At 35.7% G+C, this 26,121-nt stretch overlaps 1 protein-coding gene across 6 annotated transcripts in view; it reads right to left on the reverse strand.

The window, feature by feature from the left end:
- Nucleotides 1-25,881, reverse strand: part of LOC117662942 (cholesterol transporter ABCA5-like) — a 74,373-nt gene extending 48,492 nt beyond the window's left edge. For 2 of the 6 annotated variants that reach the window (XM_087887023.1, XM_087887022.1), the window contains exons 1-10: nt 25,026-25,881; nt 17,672-17,784; nt 14,871-15,075; nt 13,435-13,596; nt 12,386-12,483; nt 10,152-10,381; nt 7,039-7,180; nt 5,896-6,084; nt 3,609-3,756; nt 1,890-2,058 (exon numbers count right to left, since the gene is read on the reverse strand). In XM_087887023.1, the coding sequence (XP_087743149.1) occupies nt 1,890-2,058; nt 3,609-3,756; nt 5,896-6,084; nt 7,039-7,180; nt 10,152-10,381; nt 12,386-12,483; nt 13,435-13,596; nt 14,871-15,075; nt 17,672-17,776 (1,448 nt within the window). In that variant the 5' untranslated portion in view covers nt 17,777-17,784; nt 25,026-25,881. Of the gene's footprint in view, nt 1-1,889; nt 2,059-3,608; nt 3,757-5,895; nt 6,085-7,038; nt 7,181-10,151; nt 10,382-12,385; nt 12,484-13,434; nt 13,597-14,870; nt 15,076-17,671; nt 17,785-18,155; nt 18,324-24,325; nt 24,965-25,025 lie in introns of those variants that run through there. The other 4 variants (XM_087887021.1, XM_087887020.1, XM_087887025.1 and 1 more) reach the window with 3 other exon arrangements.
- Between the last annotated feature and the right edge of the window lie 240 nt (nt 25,882-26,121).

Consider the following 26,121-nt stretch of genomic DNA (forward strand, 5'->3'; position numbering starts at 1 on the left):
CATCTGCTCAACGACTTTAACATTGATTCCCAATGGAAAGCCATATGGGTCACTGAATGCCCAGATATAGGTAGTTATATAAATGACTCCACCAAAAGTCAGCAATGGATAATACTGAATAGGATTTGCACCTCATATGGTGTCTGCTGGGACTCTCTGTATAAATGGGAGAATAGTATCCTCCTCTAATTATGACTGTGGGGTCTCATGCCAAACTGTAGATCACATCGTGACTGGCTGAGGGCATATACCGGTCCAGTATCTGATTTTTAACATAAAGGATGCTGTGCTTCAATGGTTAAACGGCCTAGAGACTTTGGTATTTGAACATAGAAATTTTTAACATTTATATTTTATTGTATTTTACTAATCTAGGTCAAATATTAATATATATTGCTAGTCCCTATATGATATGCTATACTCTAAATAAATAAATAAATTCATGTTTGAAATACTAAAGAAAAAAGTTCTAAAAGTACAGAACAGTTCTACATGTGTGTTTGAAAGGATATGCATCAATTCGGTTTAGTACTAATTCATGTACAAAGATTTCCTAAGCACCTAGTAAACAACTTTCATTATATTGAATACAAACCACCATAATTTCCTCTTTAGAAAGTTTCCACGTTAAACATTCAGGCTGATGTAGCTACTTTATTTGCCTCAACCTCTAGGCAAAAATTACCATCTATGTTTGATGTTTTACTTTTATAATCAATTAGATGCTTGCTATATACAACTCACATATCTAATGCAATTCCTACATGTAAACAGCATGGTTGATTTTTACACATAATGGGATGACCAGATTTATTCATGCTTACTGACCATTGATTTAAATTATATTTTATAAATACTGATAGTTTCAGTGTTTTCTTGCTATAATTCATTATCTATCTAACTCAATTTTGTGATTTAGTAGAGAAATGACTTTTTTTTTCTAAAGTGAAACTTCTCTTTGCCAACAATTAAAAAAAATAAGATTTTACAGAGAATCTGGATTGTTGCTCTAAACAGAATGCTTACAACATTGAAAAACTACATTCCTTCAAGCTTTGTGTGGTCACTTCAAAGGTCTTCTGTGCATACACAAACATGATCCTCAATGACCATTCAAGCAGTGACTGTTCAAATTTATAATGGTACTGAATGAGCACTACTTATGACTGGTCCTTGAATTTATGACAGTCACAGCATCCTTGTGGTCACATGATCGCAATCCCATGCTTGCTCAGCATTCTGCTTGCAATTACAATTTTGCAGTGTCCTACAGTTATTTGATCACCATTTGCAATCTTCACTGCCAGCTTCCAATAGGCAAAGTCAATGGGGAAGCTGGCAAAAGGTTGCAAATGGTGACGTGATGTCACGGTTAATGACACTATGAGGTTGACTTAAGAATGGGCGTTGCTAAGCAATGTAGTCATGTGACATTGCATTTTATCACTGGATCACTTTGAGATAGAAATTCCAGTCCCAGTTACCATCATTAAGTAAGGATTACCTGAACACTTTCTTTATTGTTGTTGCCAAAACGAAATGACTCACTTGACATAAAAAGATCCTCAAAACAGCTGGGTCAAATATTGACAAGATATGGTGCTTAAATGCTTTAAGCAAAATGTTTTCTGCAAAGTGAATTCTTTATACAGTCTTTTTAAAAAATTCTTGCCTTCATGGAATTCACATATGAAAATTCGTTACATAATAGTTACATTGCATGCACTCAAATCCTCAAACTCAGTCTTAGTCCATAGTTGCTGATCATGTAAGCTTCTGAGTTATCAAACTTAGGTAAGAAATTTAGGTAAGAAACTTCAAATTAGGTAAAGAAATATTAGCACCTGGCTTTAGCAGTTGAAAGGAAACCACAGAATAGCCAATCATACCTGATAGCTTCTTTTCCTTGAAACTCTGATGATACGGCTTCAATGATCTCATTGAATTCTAAGTTTCCATTAATATTGCTTTCATACAATTCTTTATAATTTTTTGTTCTCTTCGACCAAAATGAGGGCTTGAGAAAGAAAAAAAAATGTCTACGCAATCCATATTCTCCTGAACAATAAAAGAAAAATAACATCTACAAATATTAAATGCTGCTAGTTATAATATACTATAAACATTTTAAAGATATGTGTTCGCTTAAGCTGGTCTATGATTTAATTATTTTCATTAATTATAGGTAGTCCTCAACTTATAACCATAATTGAACCCAAAATTTCTGCTGCTTAGTGAAACAGTTGTTAAGTGAGTTATGCCTCATCTTATGACCCTTCTCATTGTTGAGTGAATCACTGCGATTGTTAAGTTAGTCACATAGTTAAGTCAATCTGGCTTCCCTATTGTCTTTACTTGTTGCAAGGTCATGAAAGGTTCCCAGGACACTGCAACAGTCATAAATGAATCAATTGCCAAGTGTCTGAATTTTGATCACATTACCATGGGGATGCTGCAATGGTTGTAAGGGTGAAAAACGGTCCTAAATCATTTTTTTCAGTACTGTTGTAACTTTGGTCACTAAGCAAACTGTTGTAAGCGAGGACTACCTGTATCAAACTCCAGCAAAAGAACATGGTCTTAAACTTTCAGTATAAAATAAATCAAAACTCTATTGCTCAAATAGATCAAGAAGTATATCGCTGGGTTCGTATATCTCACTATGCCAAAATGCAGATTATTTGAGTTTTCTTTATGAGATATTCAACAACATATTATTTAAGAAATGGCTTAACATCCAGAGTGAATCCATCTGTAGTGAACTTTTTTTTTTAATGTAACAAGAGTATACATGAAATAAACTATACACAATAAAATTCAGCAACTGGCAGAATTTATTCTCATGCATTCCAAGTATTTGTACTTTCTGATGCCTTGGAAAGATGCTAATGCAATGCGCAAGTAAAAGTTTCACTTATAACTTTAACTCCGTGATTAAGTATTTTCCCTACCTCAACATACAGAGAAATGTTCTCTGTTAAACTAGAAGTGGTTTTGGACTGGAATATAATTATATGCATCTAGCCCAGTTTAAATAGAATGGCAAATTCTGATTTGCTGACAATCTAAAACTAAAAAGAGACATCTGAATGTAAATTGCTATTTTTTTATTAAATCAAACAACGTCCAACTTTTCAAGATAAAAGGTATAAAGAAACAGTTCAAATATTTAATAAACTGTATGTGAGATTTTATATTATTGTCCTTAAGAGTTATTCATACATTTTTGCTGTGTTTCTCTGAGAGACAAGGGATATGTAAACTATAATGGCTAAAGCAATTAGTTCAACCTTATTACATGTCAATTTTTTTAAAAACTGAATGTTATATTGTAATACGTATGAAATAACACTACAAATAGTCATAAATTTAACTTTCAGCAAATGTACTAATGCTATGAAGCAATCATACTATAGTTTGTATCAAATATTCGGACTGCAAAAAAAACCCTGCAGAGGAATGCACCGATCCTTCAGAATGTAGGTATTGCTACAAATATATATAAAATGCACATTGCTGATACATATATTTTGAATTTTGAATTCAATGCAGATCAAATAAATGATTATAGTTGAAATCATTTTTCTTAGTCAAACATTCAATCATACCTGGAATAACCTGATCCAAGTAAACTGCTAATAGTAGATAAAGCACACTGTCGAGAGCCAGGAGCAGTATAGCAATAATAAGTGGATAAGGTCCGTAAGTTAAATTTGAAAAATTAACTCCTTCTTCATAATCTTCTAAGTGCATAACCTGCAAACAAATATGGAATTTGAATATTATTTGGAATACCATCATAGCATTAAAATATAAGGGAAGTAATTAACACTTATGGCACTCCATTGCAAATTAGCACAACTTGGCACATAAGAATTCTTCCATTTTAGCAATGAACTTGAAACCACTTTATTCTTAAGGATTCATCATTGATCTGGTTTACCTTGGGTATTTTGGATACAGCTTGTTTAGTGTTTATTTTTATAATTAGCTTTACCCATACTAATTTTAATATTCCTGAAGTTAATTCTTATCTTCAAACCCAGGCAATTAATACTTATATTAAAAATAAGCACACATTTTACTGCACATATAAGCATCATCATGTTTTCAAATGGTCATAGTCTTTTATCCTGTTGATCCACATTTTTGATTGGATATTTCAAAACCTGGCTATATTGCAATCTTGCCTTTTGATCTGAAATGTCATATAAACTAGTGACTGAAAAAAATGAAAAAAAACAACAACATTAAGCAATATTAAGCAATACAATGACCAGAATATAGCATGCAAATATTTACTATAGAAATAGTTTCTAGAGAAAAACAGTAGCTGTTTTTCCTGCTGTAACATACTGAATTTATTATGACCTAAATGTCAGGGTTCCAAATGTCATCAAAAATAAACTGTTTCACAAAAGTGTTGTTGATAAAGCTTCTAAAGAAGATTGCAACTAATAAACATTTCCTACATATCTGTAGTCCTCAGCTTATGTCCAATGCTTCAGCGACCACGCAAAGTTACAAAACTAGTGCTGAAAAAATGGATTTATGATCAGTCCTTGATTTTCGGACTGCTGTGATATGGTTGTGATCTGGGTGCTTGAGTTATGATTACACTGCAGCAAGATGCATTACATGATCACGATTTGTGACCTTCCTTGCCGTCTTCTCACAAGCAAAATAAATGGGGAAGCTGACAGAGAAGGTTGCAAGACACCCCAGTAAATCGCTTTCACCACCTTTTCTCATAAGGAGCCCACTATGGATCATAAGATCCCAGAGTCTCCTATTCTGTAGCACCCAATGCCAACCACACTCTGTAGCATGTCTGCCTGCGGCATTCCTTCCTTCCTGTGGCCCCTGAATGCCTTCTGCCAATTTGCCATTGGCCTCCACCAGCCCTATGCCCCCCACTGACCTGCTTGTGCTTCCTATACTCATCTGCAGCACCGCCCACACTTTTTACCCCCGAGTCTTGCCTCTTCCTATTTAATGACCCAGACCTCCACATTTGGGAGTTATAGCAATAGTAATAGCACTTAAGACTTATGTACTGCTCCATTATACAGTACTACACTCTGAGTATCAGCATATTGCCTCCAACAATCTGGGCCCTCATTTTACTGATCTTGGAAGGATGGAAGGCTGAGTCAACCTTGAGCCCCGTTGAGATCAAATTCCAGACTGTAGGCAGTTTGTTTGTTTTTTTTATTTGATTTATATGTTGCCCTTCTCCAGAGACTCAGGGCGGCTTACAATGTGTTAAGCAATAGCCTTCATACTTTTGTATATTTATACAAAGTCAGCTTATTGCCCCCATAATCTGGGTCCTCATTTTACCTACCTTAGAAAGGATGGAAGGCTGAGTCAACCTTGAGCCTGGTGAGATTTGAACTTGCAGTAATTGCAGGCAGCAGATGTAAATGGATGTTAATAACAGTGCTTTAGTCTGCTGAGCCACCAGAACATTGCAATACTGCATTCTAACCACTGCACTGCCAGGGCTCCTGGGTTTTGATAGCTACTTGGACACCTATCACTAAGAAGTGTGGATACGTGACCTGTGCTTTATCATTGCATTGCTTAACAACAACAACCCTGGTCCCAATTGCTGTCATAACCTAAGAAGTAGCTGTACAGTGCTCACTAAAGAATCTGATATCTTTCAATTCCTATTCTAAGATTATTAGTTTGTTACAGAAATCAGTCCTTGATTTTTTTAAAAAGTATTTTTAACTGATAAAGAAAATGGCAACAACTAACATGTTTACTGCAAGTATAGAACAAGGCAAATACTGTATCTATGTCTGTCTTTCTCTCACTAGTGTCTATAGCTGGGATCTGAACCATAAAAAGTTGTATAGCAATATGCAAATAATGTATTTTACTAACCTGTGCAACGCCAATTAAAAATGTGCACTGACACAGAGGGCTTACCAGCCACACAAAGGATTTTGGAATATCCTCTACCAGGAAAATTGTCAGACCCACAATACCAAAAGCCAGGGTTGACAAAAACTCAACTGTACCAACATGTTTTGATTTTTTGAAAAGAGGAGTCAACATGAATGCAAAGAAAACCTAAACAGAAATGAAACAATTATTTCAATGCATTAGAAACTTTACAGTAAAATGCTGAAATGATAGTCTCTATGTTGATATTGCAACAATTAGAATCATTTAAATTTAATCTACCAATGGCGTTCATTGGATTGATATCATTTTTTTAATTTTCAAATTATGTGTTTTGGGGGTGGCCAGAGGATTTAAAAGAGATGATAAAGATATTTCTAGATAGAATAACCTGGCTTTCATAGACTGCAATATTCAACTTTATTTTATGCATAAGTAAAAATATAAAATGTAATATATAAAAGTACTCTACTAAAGACAAGGTATGTTTTCATTGTGAGTTGAAAAAATAATACTGTTTATATAGGCAAATTACCTTTTCAAACAGAACCCTTTCCAGTTCAGGAATGTCAGTGACTGACAGACAACTGAAGTCATGACATTCTATGGGGTTTTTTTTAGTTTTGTTAACTGATGTGTAAATAATTAAAAATGAGGATAGCAATGTGCTGATTATATAATTTGCACAATTGCTCCATTAAAAGAATGGGCAACAAATTTAATATACAGAACCAGACCAGAAACCAATAAAAAGCTAGAGCACATACTTATTTTCATATAATAATCTCATATTATTAACAAAATTTCAATATTAGGGCATTTTGGACTACATAAATATTTGTTATTAATAGTGATGTCTGTAATCATCACAAAACATCACATATTTGAAGACAGAAAACACTTAGGTAAATCAGAAAGTATATTCAAAACAAAACAAGGAGCAACATCTGTTAAGCTATCTAAGCAAATAAAATTGCATCAGACCTCCTCCAGCTATCATTCAGTGAAAAGAAAACTATAGCAGTAGCAAATTGCGTATGTAGGTCAAATAAGACTCAAACATTACTGGTAACCACAATATAGTAACAATGACACCACACACACACACACACAAACACTTACGGAAGATATTCCATACAGGAAAAAAAGAAGAAATATCACAAAGCTGCTACTTTTGGGGAAAAGCGAAGAGAATGTTGCAATGACCGACATAAGAAGAGACATGACAAATATCAGACTGGTGTACAGTAGGACCCAAGAAAGCCTAAAAAAGAAAACATATGATGAAGATTCATGAATTCAAAGCTGTAAGTATTACTACACAAAGATAACTTACCTCTGCTTCAAAGATCAGCAATCTTTTCAGGCAGCAGGCACCATCATGCTACTTTGCACAATGTTGCAGACATCAAAAAAATAAATTTAACAAATGTAAAAGGCAGAAATCTTGTGTTGTTTAATGTTTAATATAGCAACAGATATTTTACAATGTTTTGTTGTCTGGGAAGACGGTCAGCTAGTGTTTTGTTTTGTTTTTTAATTGAGGATTCAAGGAACATAATTCAGTGGTATCATTGATAACATAATAACTGTCCATTATTGCCAATCCATGTTCTAGCTCTTTCAAAAAGCAACCATGCAATTAAAAACTGAATCTTTTCGTGAACATTATCATCCATCCATCCAATTTATATAGCTGCCCATTTCACCAAGTGATTCTTGGTGGCAATAAAACTGGGTTAGTCCTCTTTAAATGAAACGTTTTTGATTGAAGACCACTTGCTAATGTCCACAGACAGTATTATGTGTAAACCAAACCATTACAATTTGTTCCACAAACTATGTTCATAAGAAATTGATTTAGTGAATGTTATCAATTTGTCTAGGTTAGGGTTAGGGTTAGGAACACAGAGGTGTATATTCATGCAACCTAACATGAAGAATTACAGAATTCTGCAATACTGTTAATACAAAAGACAAAAGCTTTGCAAACATCTAGGCAAGTAAAAGTAAGTATCTAGTAGGACTCAAAAGCCTTTTGTGTGTGATTCCGAAAAGATGCTCTCGAGGAACAAGAATTTGTTTGCAAATGATCTTCTTGGGAAAAGATGCTGTTGTCTTAAAGAGTTACAGGCAGGCACTACATTCATACCTGTGCACATTCCAAAACAGCCTTTGGAAAGCATATACAAAACACCATACAGCTCTAATATCTAAAGTCATCATTGACCCCAACAGAGGTAACAGCAATAATATTAAAACAAACTTTAATTGTATGGCAGTTGTTTCATGACTATCTGGATTTTTCAAGAAAATAGAGGAATACCTTAAGACCTGTCCTTTACACAAAAGTGGCATTGCTCTGGAAAAATCCTTTTATAGTATCTTAAAATAAAGTTTATTGAATTTTCCAAAATTTTCTTTTTTATCTTGCTTCATCAGTTCAAGATGCTTCTAAATTCACAAGTATACAAATGTATTTTTCTATGTATCTCTAATATATAAAAGAGCTGTGGTGGCACAGTGGTTAGAATGCAATTCTGCAGGCTGTTCGATTCTGACCGGCTCAAGGTTGATTCAGCATTCCGTCCTTCCGAGGTCGGTAAAATGAGGACCCAGATTGTTGGGGGCAATATGACTCTGTAAACCACTTAGAGAAGGCTGCAAAGCACTGTGAAGTGGTATATAAATCTAAGTTTTATATATTTGTGTGTGTGTGTGTGTGTGTGTGTGTGTGTGTGTATACACACACACATACGTAATTATATATACTGTATATACACACACATACATAATTTTGCCTTAAATATGCAGAAATGTTTGCTAATGTAAGTTTTTTCCACTTTATTTCAACAAAAGACTGTTTAAAACTAGGCTTTGTGATAACTAGTGCAAATCCTTCAAGAAAGCTATCATAATTATTCTTTGAACATACTATTTGATGAGAGAGGGAGGGAGGGAGGGAGAGAGAGAACGAAAGTGTGGATCTAAAATTTCTGGGAATGTTATTTAGAGGAAAATATGGCTGTAAATCAGGGGTGAAATGTAAAATTTGTTACTACCGGTTCTGTGGGCGTGGCTTGGGGGGGTAATGTGACTGGGTGGGCGTGGCCAACTTTTTAAAAAAAAACTTTTTAAAGCATTTTTTCTAATGCTTTGAAAAGCCTCTACCGATCAAGCAACTCAGCTGGGATCGTCAGAGAGGCTTTTTTAAAAATACCTCTCTGCTGATCAGGCAACTCAGCTGGGATCGTCAGAGACTTTTCAAAGCATTTTTTTTACCATCTCTTCGGCCAAGAGGTTGCAGAAAAGAATGCTTTGAAAAGCCCCTGCTATCCCAGCTGAGCCGCGCGATCATCAGAGGCTTTTTTTTTTACTTTTAAAAGCATTTTTTCGTTGGAAGAGGTTGTAGGAAAAAATGCTTTTAAAAGTAAAAAAAAAAGCTTCTGATGATTGTGTGGCTCAGCTGGGCATGGGGGGGGGCTCACGGATTTTTGCTACTGGTTCTCGGAACCACCCGCCGCCATCGCTACCGGATCAGGCAATCCAGTCCGAACCAGGAGCATTTCACCCCTGCTGTAAATGGACATATTTCTTTTGTTAAAGTAGACTGCCCCAAATTTTCCAGAGGAAGAAAACTAGAAAACTCTATCATATTAATTACATTTTTTAAAAAGGAAAGAAGGTAGGGAAGCCTTTGCAATTCCACCAATCAAGTGCTTCATGTATCCTCTTTACACCTGCCCTCAATTTAAAGCTTTGTCATGCATATGCACCCGAACTTTAAACTGAGAATCTGCACACAAGCATTAGTGAGTTTTTTCAAGCATTCAGCATAACATTATCAATCTAGAAAAGCAAATCAGCTTACATTTAAAGAGACATCTCTAAATAAACTTTGTACATGTTTACAAAGTAACTCCAATAACATATATACACAAATCTGATAATAAGACCAGTGATGATATAATTCTGACCATAGACTGCAAACATTACAAGTGTCACTTTTATTTTCAAAATTGCATCTGATTCTTCACATAGCTCAGTGTTTAAAATATATCACAATGTAGTCATATCTATCCAAACTAAGAAATAGACTAGCAGCCTGAAATGTTTTCTAAAAAAAAGACTTTTTTACTTTGGGTCACAATCAAGATGCTGTACCTTTTCTCTCAAATTGTATAACTGAACAAGAGCTGCTGCAGTTGTTTAAAATGAAGCGCTAAGGAACTCACCAAAAGGCAGTGTCATGAAGGCCCATTATCATTAAAAATTCTTTTATTTTCTTCTCTTTTTCTGCCACAATATGGATTGCCAAGTAATAACCAAAAGGCGAAAAGGCAATCACTAAGTAAATCAGAATGATGGCACGAGGGAAATTATCTATTTCCAAAATAGCAGATTCCCCCATCATGACAGCTTTTGTTTGTTCCAGTTGTTCCAAAACTGAGTGATTGGTCTTCAGCTGAAAAAAGAAAATGACTGTTAAAACCAGGTTTTGGAATAGCTTCTGCTAATAAAGAACGTTATATCCAAAGCTGTAAAACAGTTTACGATAGATCTAATTTATCTATTTTATATCTCCATGCAAAATATTTTGGGTTTCACAAAGGAGGTCTGGTTTATTTTATATATTTATTATATAAATATAATAAATAATAATTTATTATTATTCGGTTGCTCAAATTTTAGAATAAAGAAAAAGTGGGATAAATAAAATAGGAGGGCCTTAAGATAAAAATGTTCTGTATCAATGGATAGAAAACTTGATTAAAGAACACTTACTAGATTAGGCAAAAAAAACCAACCCTATGAATCAGCTTTCTAATACATTTACATTAGCCTAATTGCAGCCAGAGTAATTTTTAGACTGATCTCTTTGAGGAGACTGAATTTCAATTACTGGTAATCAGGTGAAAAAGCTATTAAGCTGTTGGCATATTGTTTGAAGCAAAAAAACCAATAGAGTTTAATTTCTGAAATTGTTGTAGTTGATAGGCAGAAGTTGTTAGGTAACCTTTAAAAATATTTTTTCCCTTTTTCTTAGAAATCATTTTATAAATTGGATCAGTGATAATTAATATATTAATCACTTTATGAGTCAGATAAATATTCAGCGATATCACAAAGTAACATTGATATTTTGAAAGCTCCTTTGCCACTTTATTTAACAAGTATTGAAACTGATCCAATCATCACAAAATGGTTCAGTTCCTGGGCTAGATGGTTTCCACGTGGAATGGAATAAACTGTGGTACTGACAAGACTTGAAATTCTATCAATAGCAAAAACAAAACAAAACAAAAGTATTATAGACCAAGTAAATCCAAAGGAGATACACATGATTGGGCACAAATTATTAACAGCCGTGATTGTGCAGTGGTTCTGCCATCTGCTAATTCTGCCATCTGACAGCAGTTCAATTCTCATCAGCTCAAGGTTGATTAAGTCTTCCATCCTTCCGAAGTGGGTAAAATGAGGACTCAGATTGTTGGGGGCAAAATGCAGACTCTGTAAACTACTTACAGAGGTCTGTAAAGCACTGTGAAGTGGATATAACTATTATTATACTGTTATTGCTATTATATTCTGAACATATTATGCAAATGTAATTTTGGGAAAGGCAGAAGTAAAAAGAATCAGAAGATAAACAGCAACAAAGTGGATGGATTCAATTAAAAGTCCTGGTCAGTGCACAGTTGGAGAATACTTGAAGAGACAGATAACCCTATTGTTCCTAACAACCAACAATTTATTTTAACTGCATAACGAATTAAGCAGTCAATACAAGGAAACACAATTATACATATATATATTTCTGGTGAAAATATAAATCCAAAATACACTTTGTTTACATGCATGTGGCATCTCAAGCAAAAGAATTTCATATTCAGCTATTAATTATGAACATTTTTTTTAAAATTTGATTTATATGCCGCCCTTCTCCAGAGACTCAGGGCGGCTTACAATGTGTTAAGCAATAGCCTTCATACTTTTGTATATTTATACAAAGTCAGCTTATTGCCCCCACAAACTGGGTCCTCATTTTACCTATCTTAGAAAGGATGGAAGGCTGAGTCAACCTTGAGCCTGGTGAGATTCGAACTTACAGTAATTGCAGACAGCTGGTGTTAATCACAATGCTTTTAGTCTGCTGAGCCACCAGGCCCTAATTCAAAACTCAGTCAAACAGTTTGCGCACTGTCTAGATTTGAAGAGAAAACCATAATATGGAGACTTGATAGACAAATTTGACTAGGAAACATTCCTTCAATCAAATATAGCAGTAAGGACCAGTCAAGAAGTGCTCTGTGTTCCAAATTACCTGTTGTATTTTTTTCAAATTCAGATCACTGCACATCTTAACTAGTCACTTGGATAAAGCATTTTCATATATAAGAAGTAAATATTATATTGTATTTTGACTAATACAAAAAAAATGAGTTGTATGCTAACCATTTATATTTACCTGAATAATAGCTGCATCAATGCAGATCTGGAGAGCCGTAAATCCATATCGCCAGTAGGTTTCAGCTTCACATATCTTGGAAGGATTTGGACAACTGGCTGTAAAAAATTAAAAAAAAATTTTTTTGCTATGTAACTATTCCACGTCAACAATAAGCTAATGTTTCTGCCATATAGATGGAAAAAGGTACTTTATCTTCAACTAAGTAGTTACATATTGGCATGAATAAACTGATCTATAATTTCATACTAGGATATAAGATTTCACATAAAATATATGAGGAAAGAAACTGATATTTAACATAGCCTTCTTCCAAACAGGCACTCACAAAAAAAAACATAATGAAATTAAGACAAAAATATTAGCAGCATATATTCTTCTTCTTTAAAGTTTACAGTCATCCATAGTTGAAGCTGTACTACAGTATCTTTATTAGTGAAAAATTAAAGATATACATGTAAAGAAAGCATGGGTTCAGCCTGAAACATTTATATCTTCTAAAAGCATATGGAAGGATTAAAAATATAATGCTACAGTATTAGACAATTTTGTTATTTTATATAGTGAAGCATCATATTCTTCAAATCTTCATTTCCAATCGATGGCATAAGCTTAAATCTTTAGATTGTTTATATAATTAAAACTAAAAACACACATGTTAAGGGTTTGTGAATCTAATTCCAACATTCGATCAGTTTGGGATCATCATTTCAATTCAGCAATTCTAAAGGCTTCAGAAAATCAAGTTAATTTTATCTGATTTTATAAACTGATTCAGACAGATCTAATCAAGCCATTTGGTGAATTGAAATGACTTCAGATTAAATATACAGCAGGTATAATCTCCATTTACAGTATATTTGAATGATTACATGCCTTTATGGAAACAAAATAGCTGGAATGTTTTTAAAATACATATGGAATCTATGCATCTTCATAAGTATCTAGAAGTAATTTTGTAAATTGAGTAATAAATTATAAATAGAATTTTAAAAAAGATCACTCCTATTACTGAGAAAAATCAAATATTTATATATACATTTAAATACCTCTTGATTCCATGTGAATTGCAGAAACAGGAACCTTTGTAGGAGGAAATCTGAGTTGATAAGACATAGAATCCTTAAATATTACACCCACAAAGTTTTGGGGACTACGAAATGTAGCCTCTTGCATTTCTTGCTCAGTTAGAAATTCTTCAGTAGTGATTCCTATAAAAGAAAAGTATTTCTTCTAATTATTTTCATCTCCGATTATTCGTACCAATACAAGTGCAAACCTATCTGTAACTGTCTCATTTATTAACCATATAATATTTTTTTTTGTTTACATATAACATTCAACCTAAAGTATATCTGAAGGTATTGATGTCAAATTAAATGTTTAAGTCTCTGTTAAAAATGTGAGTTTTTTTAAATGAATAGAGTAATGTATACTTGCAAAATACAGAACTTATTTTGAGAGGATCAGTTTAAGTCTATAGAATAGAATTCTCTGTGCAGGTAGTCCTTCACTTACAACACTTTATTTAGTGACCGTTTGAAGTTACAACAGCACTGAAAAAATGACTTATGACCATTTTTCAGACTTTATGAGCACTGCAGCATCCCCATGGTCAAGTGATCAAAATTCAAACACTTGGCAACTGACTCTTATGACAGTTGCAGGGTCCTGGGGTCATGTGATCACCTTTTGCAACCTTCTGACAAGCAAAGTCAATGAAGAAGCCAGTTTCACTTTAACAGCCGTGTTACTAAACTTAACAACTGCAGTGATCCGCTGAACAACTGTGGCAAGAAAAGTTTGTAAAATGGGGTACAATTCACTTAACAACTGTCTCACTTAGCAACAGAAATTTTGGGCTCAATTGCAGTCATACATTGAGGACTACCTATACTAAAAAGCATGGGTTTTCAACACAGACTGCATTATAACAAGATTCTTTCATCATGAGGAACAAAGATATAAGAACCATTCTCCTGGCCAGTGCCCAGTCAGATGAGGTTTAGCTCCATTGGATACATATCCAGTGGTTCTGGTCCTTGCTGTTAGGGGGCATCGATTTGTTTTGTTCACATGGAATTTGCTGGCCCCTAGGTGAAATTTGAATCTGCAGCCTCTGAACGTCTTTTCTATTATCAGACATGTTAGAATGCGGCTTTTATTATTTATGTTATGTATTTATCACATTTGTATCCCACTCCAATCAAAACAACTTCAATGGCTCACAAAGAGTATAGGATGATTGATTCATTTGGGACACCAGTAAGAGGCATATAGCTAGAATAAGCTTTAGAAGGAAAACAAAAATAAACAAATGGGTGTTAATATAAAAGAATATTTATAAATATTTAATATGAAATAACAACATGCATGCTATTATATGGAAATAACATGTTTAATCTATTTTTCTAACTGCATCTTCCTAGCAAATACAAGAAAAAATATAAACATTTGGGAGAACAGAAGAGTTTGTTTATAATACCTTCTGTAAAATATTCTGCAGACATTTTGTGCATGATTTTTCTCGTCAGATTGTTCACTGGTGTGTAGCCAACAACAAAGTCAGAGATACTAGAGTGATCCACAGAATAAAGATCAGAATCAGGCACCTCATCATATTTCTTATTCGGATACATCATGCTCAATAATATTAGCCAGAATAAAAAGAAAAGTGGAAGCAGTATTTCCTGCACAAATAAAATCAACAAGTTAAAATGGGTAACTCTCAGAAACAACCACTTATAGCTGTTTATAATACTCACTTATAATACAGAGTGTCTTCTTAAAAATCTGTTATTTCAGTATTTAAACATTACATATCTAGATATTTGTATAGCATTCACTAATCCTGCCTACTATTCTCCATGTGATGAGAGAGACGCTTTCTCTGAATAACATAAATCTAGACTTTTTCAAAATCTAGAGCTGAAGATGGGACGGAGTTAATTTCCACTCTCTTGCAGGATGGGATTTGATTTAACTGGCACTTACTGGGCACTAGTACAGAGGCTCAGAGATAACATCTACACTCTGGCAACAACAACTTTTGATTGGCCAGTAGAGCAGGCAAAGTTTGCTAAATTAGTATACTTACAAAATTAAAATAGAACATGAGGTCATCTAATGTTGAAAAGATGTACAAACCACAGTTTGATGCCCTGCTTAGTCTTAGCATTCATATTTTCCCTGGCAAATATGAATGTTTGGTAGAACAGATCATTAATAATTAAACAAGAATAATCACATGTGAAAACTTCACACATATAGCTATTTCAGTATGGTCATAAGGCTAAGACTAATATGAATATAACATTTCAGCATGCATTATTCAGTCACAATTACATACTTGACCCCAGGAAATGAACAACTGTCCCAGTGTCTAAGTGCAATATTGCTGAAAGAGGAGCTTAATTTTCATTTTTAAACATCCCTAACACAAAACTGGAGTTACAATCCATGCCTTGTGCCCAACAAAAATGGATATGCTTAATCTAATAAAGCAAAATGATATTCTTTACACTCCAGTATATATATCAGTATCATAATCTGTTTTTATTTTTTATTCTAACAGAAATGAAGAGAGAAAAAGCCCTTAGTCCACATGATTAATCCAGTAGAATTCCATAACATACAGTATATATTGAGATTTTTATTCTCATATTGCTGGTGGTATATATTAAAAAAATGTTTTGAATGATATTTGAATACTACCCTCTTTTTTTGTGAAGCTCACATAAGTGAAGCCTGGAAAAAATCCTGTAGAAAGGTATAAGCAAATCATTGATTTCTTTAAATCTTGCTTGTAGTTCTGGCATTCAGAAACATAATATATTACCTACAATAATTCATTCTGTACAATTTGGCTTTATAAAAGACTAAGCCTTTTATTAAAGAATAAGCTTAAAATAATAATAGACTGCTGATTAATATTTTAAAAGTAAAATCAGAGAAACTGCGTAGTAGTTGCTTCACTGGATGTAGAAAAAGCCTTTGATGTGGTACAGATTAAACTTTTAATGTTTTTCTGAAATATAGATTCCCTCCATGATAATTTCTTGAATTAAAATATAGTATTTTAATCCATCTATTGTGATTGCAAATGGAATGATTTGTTCTCCAATTAAAATATCTCAGGAAAGATTTTTTATTTCCTCTTATTATTTATTTAATAAATTTATACACTGCCCATCTCACTTAGAAGCAACTCTGGGAAATTTACAAGACATATTTTAATTGATATAGGAGCCACTGATTTAACTACACAGTTAAAGTATATAAAATATAAAAATATTTGGAGCTGAATATTCTTATATATTGATGATATTTTGAGTCTAACTGATCGTTCAATGTTCTTTATTTAAATTTCTCAAAATTACTCAAAGGTTTGGTAAATTATCAGGTTAATCCATTCAGTGGAATAAGTCATACAATATCTAGTTTCAGTTGGATCTGAGGTTTCTGAGGAAATTTGTAAAAACAGAGACCGGTTTACTGTGTTCTCTTAAATACTGTACCTTTGAATCATTATTCCTACAGAATGTCCTCATTTTTAATTTAAAGGTGTTTAGAATGGCCAGAATGCTAGCAAAGGTGATGGTTTTGAAATCTACAAAGACTTTTTCAGCAGTTTCAGAAAAAGGCAAAAGTAACTTGACCAGTGTATAGTGGTGCAGGGGGAGGGGTGGGGGCTCCCAGCCATGGTGAGGTAGGGAAAGGGCCCAACCTCCTCCACCTTTTCATGTACCGGTGAACCTGTAGCCAGCTGAGACCTCCTGGTCCATGGGATTTTCCACAAGCCAATGGCGCAGGGCTTTCCAGAGCCTCTCCCACCCCAAGGCATCCCCACATGATCATTTAATGAGCTGGAATTAAAGTATTTAAGCAAAGCGTTCACACCAGCATCTCACTTAACAAGTGCTTCACTCAATGCCCAAGATTCCTGTCCCAGCTATAGTCGTAAATTGAAGATTACCTGTACAAATATTGAAATTGCCAAACTAAAGCATTATCCTTAATAAGATCATTTAATGACGTACAGTAGAAGCCTAAGAATAATTCTGATGTAATAATTTTAAATAGAGCTCAAATCAATGAACAAATTGATTGATTTATTTAGGTACCGTAATTTATATCGCTGCTCATATCACAAACAAGTGACTCTGGATAGTATAATTAAAACTAAAATAAATATATAAAACTATTATCATTAACAATTATTTAAAAACATTCGAAAGATTAATCTTTTAACTTCTTCAAACCTTAGAAAATTGCAGATCAACTGACCTGAACACTACTCTTCTTGGTTCTCCATTTAACTAAGCAATTCTTATAAAAAAGTGCTCTTGTTTGTCGCCATACTCCTTTTTGTCTTGAATCATCTGTAGACATTTTTGCATCTGAAAAGCAAAACAATTACATGCATCTTTTAAATGTATGCCTTTTAAGTCAATTAATTTGCTTTAACCATAGTATCATTCACTATACTTAATTATATCACTAATCAATATGTTAAATAGATACATTTCTGTAATATATGTTTCACCATCTAAAAACAAATCCTATAGAAACAACTACTAATTATTTTTATGCGATATCAAGTAGGTACAGGATGATAATCCAAATGCTTCTCATATAAATTTTAGGAAATCTGACCTGGAGATATATTGCTGCTCTAAATACAGGACAAGCAATCCTTGACTTATGACCATTCATTTAAAAGTTACAACAGTGCTGAAAAAAGCGACTTATGACTGATCCTTGCACTTACACCTATTGCAGTGGCCCCAGTCACATGATCAAAATTCAGGTGCTTGGCAACTGGCATTTATTCACAACAGTTGAAGCATCCTTGGAATCATATGATTGCCATCTGTGACCTACTCCTGAAAATCTTCTCAAAAGTCGGGGGTCATCTTATACGCCGGGTGTCGTTCTCCTGTAACCAGGCAGACCAGCCCGAAAGGCTCTGACAAACCTTAAATGGCTCTGGCGAGCCAAGCTCTGATGATCCCAGCTGAGTTGCCTGCTAATCAGGCAACTCAGCTGGGATCACCAGAGCCATGTAAAAGAAAAAAACTTTTTTTTTCTTTTACATGGCTCTGGTGATCCAAGCTCTGACGATCCCAGATGAGTTGCCTGCTAATCAGGCAACTCAGCTTGGATCGCCAGAGCCATGTAAAAGAAAAAAAGTTTTCCCCCTCCAACGTGCTTACCTTAGCTGCTAGTCGCAACGCTTGCCTTGCTTCGCTTGCCTGAATCCATTCCATCAGCAAGCCACTCCCTGCCTGCAATCAAGCAGGTAGGGAGTTGTGGACTTCAACTCCCAGAATTCCTCAGCCAGCAAAGCAAAGCTGGCTGAGGAATTCTGGGAGTTGAAGTCTACAAGTCTTAAAGTTGCCACGGTTGGAGACCCCTGTTCTATTGGGTAAGTTTTTTTCCTCTTTGGGAGCTTTAAAAAAAAAAAAAAGTTAATTGGGGGGTTTTTTAGTTCTTTTTTAGACCTAGCCATTTAAAGTTTAGGAAGTTTTAAATTTAGCTTTCATATAAAAATAAAAATAAAATAAAATAATATTTGTGCAGCTTTCTGAGATTTAGTGTGTTTCTGTAGTGTTTCACTCTAACTACACAAACACACAAAATCTCACAAAGCTGTATGTGGAATTTTGTGTGTGTTAAGTGTGAAAGTTGTTTTTTGGGGCTTTTTGTGGCTGTGTGAGGTTCCTGCTTGTTGCAGGGGCCATTTTGGGTCTAGCACAGCTGCTTTTACATTGTGGGTGAGCCAGTTGATATTTTTTAATTTTTATTTGGTGTGCATTGGAAGAGGGGTAGTCTTATACGGCGAGTATAGCCCAAACCCTATATTTTAACAGGAAAAGTCGGAGGTCGTCTTATACACCAGAAAATACGGTATTTGTTTTCAGTTTCTATTATTAAAATTGAATGTCCACTAAATTATGATTAATATGACCAATTAACTCTTTAAGAAAAACCAAATTACATGACTCACTGTAGTACTAAACAATTTCCCGAAGTTTCTCATGGCAAATTTTTTCTGTTTTGCTTTTAAACTATTATTCATATGTACCTGCATTTTATTGACCACAATTTCATATTATTTTTCTGCAACTGATGCTGCTCAAATTAGGTTCATATTTCCAAGTCTTTCATATGAGCCTTTTTTGAAACAGAGTGGAAGAGTGAGAATTTACAGCCTAAATGAACATTCACAGTTTGAAGGAAAAATACTTTTTAAAAAAGTTATAATTGTTACAGATTCAAACATTGCTAAAATATTTTTCATTATTTTAGAACCAGATTTGACAAAGAGAACTTTGATCACCTAGTGCAAGGGTCAGCAACCTGCAGCTCTGGAGCCGCATGTGGCTCTTTCACCCCTCTGCTGCAGCTCCCTGTCACTCAAAATATGTCACAACCACCAATGTATGACACCCACCTGCACGCGATTTATTGAGCTTTTCAACCCCCGGTAGGCCAACCATGGAGTTAATTCAACTACATATGCTAGTTTTGTGGCTGCTCAAGAAATAGGCACGGAAAGGGTTTTGTGGCTCCCGGTGTTTTCTTTTCTGTGAGAAATGGGTCTAATAGCTCTTTGAGTGTTTAAGGTTGCAGACCCCTGACCTAGTGGGATAACCTCCAGGAAAACAGGGGTGGGGGGCTGGATGAGTTCTTACTATGGCATCATTTTGGAGTGCATGAATCAACTGGTTCATACTAGTTCAGCTCTTATCTCTTTAATTACTATCAGATGATGATACTGGCCATCATCTATCAAATTCTGATCACCCATGTTATGTAATATCTACAGTATATGAACATGCTGGGAACAATCCTTTGCAGTGCTGGAGCTCTTTGTCAGCTTTATATTCATGATATTCAGCTTCATTATGTACAATCGTAATTAGTATGTGTATCTAAGTCCAAACACTCACAGCCTAGATGTAGATTCATAGACATTCATGTAATCTATTCTCAAATGTTAAGATTATTGAAGAGCACATAATCTTGCAAAAGCACATAATCTAATCTAGCAGCAGGCCATCTTTCTCTGTTAGAATCTACTACCACATAATTCATTTTGACAAGGTTAAAGGGTTTTCTACTGAAAATATTGAGTGGTAATGGCTATTTTCTTAGTAATGTAGAAAACAAATGTTAACATTTTGAAGGGTATCTCTTTTTGAGGTAGAAATAATCACAGCTTCTTAAACTATACTATACTGAAATAAAAGCACTCAATCGTTTATTAAATAAAGACGGACAGCAATGGCACTAAGCATGAGATAACATTGTATGAAGCCTGTTAGAAATAAACTGAATGTTATGACACATGTAAATTAACACTGAAACTTGACCTGATAGTGTATTGTTGTGCCTGACGAAAATATCTACTAAACTCAGTGTATTCAAAAATAGTAATTTTTTACTTTATTACTGTATGTTTTAAAAATTTAAAAAAAACCTAAAAATATCTATTTCAGGATATTTCAAATACCAGTTAATCACAAAATCTGAAATTGCAAGAGGCTAATAGATACAGAATTTAATTTGAAGGTAAAGGGGGAAAGACAATTTTAAAAAATCATGGAAATATATAATTAATTTTTAAAACTCAGGAAAATTTGATCAAATTACTTAAAACCCCTTTCTTTTTCCACAGTGAATTTCATATCTACTCCTTCACAGAACTGTTGATATCACTGGTGAAGATTTTTTCTCCTCAGCATTTAGTGATCCAGTGCTAAGAAAGTAGCAACTGAAGTTTATCTGAGAAGCTAGGAATGATGACTCATAGAGCGAGCTCTGCACTAAGCTTCTGCAGAATGACATTGTTTTTGTTCTTATCATGCCAAAGCAATGCTTGTTGGAAAGAGTACCAAAGAGGCAATATGTAAGCTCAACCATATAAAAGCTCCCCTCCAAAAAAGAAAAACAATTACCCAAAATAATTGTTCCAAGTTTAGCATGCCTGTATTTTTCCACAGGTCTTAATCAAAATCAAGCTCCAAGTTCACCCACAGACTTCAAGCAAATAAAACAGAGTCATTCTGAAGTCTGGAAAAAGGGCTAGTAAAACCAAAAATTGTGCAATAACGCAGGAGTAGAATCTAAAATTAGTCTACCAACAGGATTGAATTAGTGAATTAAGAAATGCTTATACAGTACAGCTTTGCATCTGTGTGTCTCTTATATCCTAGACCTAGTCCAAAGAATAAACTCTTGTAAGTGATCTGCTCCTAACAAGGATTACTTAGATTTCAGTTGGATTAAATTCTTTTTAAGTATGCATAAAAATGCAGCCAGCCTTCATATCAGGTTCAAGCTGACAAGAGGGTCATACTTCTATAGTAATCCAGTCAAAGTAAAATATCTAAGAAATGCTACATGTAAATAGGCATAGATTAAAATGAAATAGTTCTGATATTCAATTTAGTATTTGTTTTTAGGAAAGCTGAATTTAGTACATGTTTTTAGAAATGTATTTTGGTAATTACACTATGAGAGATCTCCTTAGATTGCAAAATATATTTACTTCAATAAATAAACCCTCTCTACTGGCAAGTCCTCTTGTTCCTTCAGCTGAGTAATCTATAGAGAGCTGAATTTAACAAGGCACTGCCCTAATTGAACTACTGAGATAGCATATACAACATGGCATATTACAAGCACTTTTCCCTCATAACACTTCCCAGTTCCAGATAAAATGCTTATACAGAAAGCATTTATACACTTAAATGTCAAATCCTGAAATATTTATTGGCATAATATGGTAGTGTCCTATGGTAGAAAATTTACATTTCAGAATTTCAGCTGCCTAGGGATAATCTCTTTCACTCACTCCCTGCTTTCACAATGAGAGAGAAAGGTAAACAGGCAATGACAGCAGAGAAAAGAATTAAGATCTGGATACCAGTTCCGCTTAAAGGTGAGACAATTTATAGGAATAATTTAGTAGTTTTCAATTCTGAGAAGTGCTTATGAGATCAAGTGATCTATTACACATGTTTTTACTGCATTGAACAAAGCTTAGTCCTGGTTACATAAAAATAATTACTTAGATTTCTTATGATTACCCACTCCAAAAGTTTCTGGGTGGCTTTACAACATCAGATTATACAATTAAAATAGATAAAAACCATGACAAGGAATCATCAATCATATAAATCAAATTAAAAAAAAAAAAGAAGCATAATCACAGGGGCTCCATAAACATATTAACCCAGACTTGGTGTCAGAGCCACCAGTGTCTTAAGGGTCTTGCAAGAACACTTGGAGTGTGGGCACTATGTGTATCTCGTTTTCCTTCATTGAAAATAAAAAGCGAGGAAATGTAGGGTTATTACTTTGTTCATCTGTATGGTTTTTGAAAATGCAGTTACACATAATTGCAAACCTCAGCAGTTCTCATCTTTGAGCAGTGAAACTAGTATGTACAAGGACACAGGATGAAACAAAGTATAATCTGTAACATTTGCTGCTTGTATTGTTCATGCATACGTGCATATTCTCATGAAAACCAATGATGTAATTACTAACCAATTATTGTGCCTTTGTTTTGTTAACCAATAATAAAGTAACACACATAGTAGGTGAGAAACTTAGAAACTATATAAACTGTATCTGATGCTCAATAAAGTTGCTGTTGATTCTGCTGTCCGTGGATGTTTTTCTTTAACTCATCTTCAGCCTCCGGGAAGAAATGCAACAGATGCTGAGGATGTATATGGGATTACAGCCATCACACTTAAAAGGAATGTGTTACAGGTTTCTAAATTTGTCAAGATTATAGGCCCGTTATTAAAATCTAACTTGTAGTATGAAGTCTAATGAGAGAGAACTTAGCTTAACATCCTTAACATCCATTCAAAAATACATGTCAGTTGTCAAGTGCCCGAATGTTGATTATGTGACCACCAGGTTGCTGCAACAGTTTTAAGTGTGAAAACTGGTCATAAGTCATTTTTTCAGTGCCATTGTAACTTTAGTCACTAAATGAATGGTTGTAAATTGAGGACTACTTGTATTATTAGTATACACAATACAGCTGCCAGTTCTTTAGCTGGCGTCCTTCATTCACATCAAGTTCTCTTATTATTGTTTTATGCTTTTCATCTTTCTTCTTCATATAGATAGTTAAGTTAAAAACAAATCTGTAATTTCCTTTTATGAACTTTAAATGTCTTAGAATGAATGTTCACAAACATTTTACTATATTAATTTACAATGTTTTCTGCTCTTCCAGAAAATACTATGCAGTGTTTTGGGTACAAGAAAGTGCAGCATAATTCAAAATCTGATGTTCTATTGGGGAAAAGGGATGGCGATAGCTAATTCTTTTCCTAGTCTTTCTCCTAGTTTCTTAATTATATAACCAACTCTTCAATTCCCATAGTTTCCAAATATTTGCATCTTTCAGTTAACTACTCTGAAAATTAACCATAAATAGTAACTGATCCTCAAATTAACAAGGTGGCCTTTCCCTGTCTACAATTAAGTACAGACTCCTTTTCTTGTCCATAATGTATGCAATTATATATTTGAGAATTGCTGCAATTGTATCTTAATTGCTGGTGATTTGTTCAGAATAGCTTTAGGATCTATTTGAAGCAAATCATAAACTCATTCTGTACATGCCAAGGAAAATACCATTTGTCATCTCATAATCAACAGTGCTACTCTAACAAATACGGTATTTGTTATTCAGGTTTCTCACTGTTTGGATCTAAATACAGGTTTCTCATTGTTTGGATCTAAATACTCTTCGACTTTCCCACCTGTACAGTATACATTACACAGCCGCTAGCAATGCAATATCACTTTTACATGTAACAAATACAGCCTTAATGATGATCTGAGATGAGTAAACAGAGAGTCAAGAAAAAGAGAATGGAATGAGAAAAGCACCCCGTGTCTCACCCATGAAGCCCCCGCTTAGATTAGGCACCGTCTCAGACAACCGGAGATCTACACCTCGACCAAAAAAAGACAGCTTGTCATATCATCACTACAGCACGCGCTGCGTCGTGGGTCAACAGGCAAGGGACATCTGACACCCGCAGCTCTCGCTGATCACCTCTTCAATAATTGACCACCCCGGGCTAAAAACACCTGCGGTGCCAAGCGAAGCGAAAGCCGGCTGTCTTTTTGCATTCTCTTCCAGGGGCAAAGCGGGCTTAGATGCCTCTCAGGAGCCGCCCCCGCGCCGTTTCCCCGTGACTGAGGAGCCGGCCACTCATTCAAAGCTGAACCTGGACAACCGAGGCCAAAAAGGCGTCGGGGAAGCCTCTCGTTCCTCGCCTACCCCCCGCCGCCACCACCACCTCCTTTCCCCCTCGCCGTGCCGCATCTCTCCCGCCTTTATACCACGCCATTGACTCCTACTTCTGCTCCCCCTCCTTCCCTCCCTCCCACGCCGCCCCCTTTGCTTTCTCCTCACGCCCGTCTCGCCTTTTCGACCTCCCCCCCCCGCCCTCTGTTCTCGAGCGGTGGGGGGGGGGCGCCTCGCGCCGCGGCGCGCGCCTGCTCGGGGCAAAAAGCAGCCGCAGTCCCCAGCCTTTCCCCCTCTCCCTCCCCCTCCCTTCCCCATCCTCGCCTCCACCCAGGCATCCAACTTCACCTCAAGCCCGCCTGGCCGCGGTTGAGCTGCACGCAGTAGGGGGATGTATACGCGGGCACGTCGCCGTGGCTGGTCCTCGTCAACCCGGGCCTTTCGGCGCCCGTGAAACCAAAAAAGAAAAAAAAAAAGGCCGAGCCGCCTTAAGCGTCTCTCCGGGAACGTTGCTTTCGTTACTCTCCGCGCAGCTGTCGGCGGCAGGGATTGCAGCAGCCGAGGACTCCCCTTCCCTCCGGGGAGCCGTCGTTCCCGTCCCTCTCGCTTTGTTTGGTCTTCGGAGAAGCGGGAGCGTCGCCAATGGCGGGAGCAAGTTTCCGCCAGCAGAGACAGCCTCTGCCTGTCTGCCTGTCTCCTCCGCCTCCCAACCCTGGAATAGCTAACGGCCGGCCAAAAAAAAAAAAGGGGGGGGGGAGGGAACGTTAAAAGGCAGTCAACATATTTGGGGAATGGCGGCTGTACCTAGTGCTAATTATCCCATTATTCCACCCCGTGTCATAAAACAGCTTTCTTCGTAAGGCGGTTTCTTCACATCCAGCGTCACGTTCGCAACAGCTCCTTCTTCCTCACTCTTGCCCAATGTGCCGGAATGTTGTTCTGTACCGCGAAAAAAAATTCAAAATTAATAAAGAGGGTGTCCCGGTAAACGTTTCTCCTTCGCGAGCGACGAGGCATCGGAATTTGAACGTGTGTACGCAGAAGACGGGATTTAACACTCGATGCGGATGCCCTAGATATGTCTAGCGAAAATAAAGTCCCGCCTGTCGACTTCACTGGAACCCGCTACCCCGAGTGAACGAGAAGATAAATCGCAGCCTTAAAAGGGTGTATATATCACAGTCCCATCTGATTGTGTGCACATGGGGGCAAAATGGATTGGTTATTCCTAAATAAGGACGGAGGCTTGGTAAACGGATTACAGTATGTGGATTACTGCGTGTTGTTGAACTCCTGGCAGCCCTGGATTCACTGGGGAGCATGTTGACTTCTGCCACATCTGACAAGACACAGGTTTTCCACCTGTGCTTCATAATATCCGATAAAGTATAATATAAGTGACAAAAATACCTTGAAGCAGAAATTTCTACAGTGATGGCTTCCT

This window comes from Pantherophis guttatus, chromosome 2 (assembly GCF_059756535.1).
Source record: "Pantherophis guttatus breed Tessera chromosome 2, ASM5975653v1, whole genome shotgun sequence".
Taxonomy (NCBI): Eukaryota; Metazoa; Chordata; class Lepidosauria; order Squamata; family Colubridae; genus Pantherophis; species Pantherophis guttatus.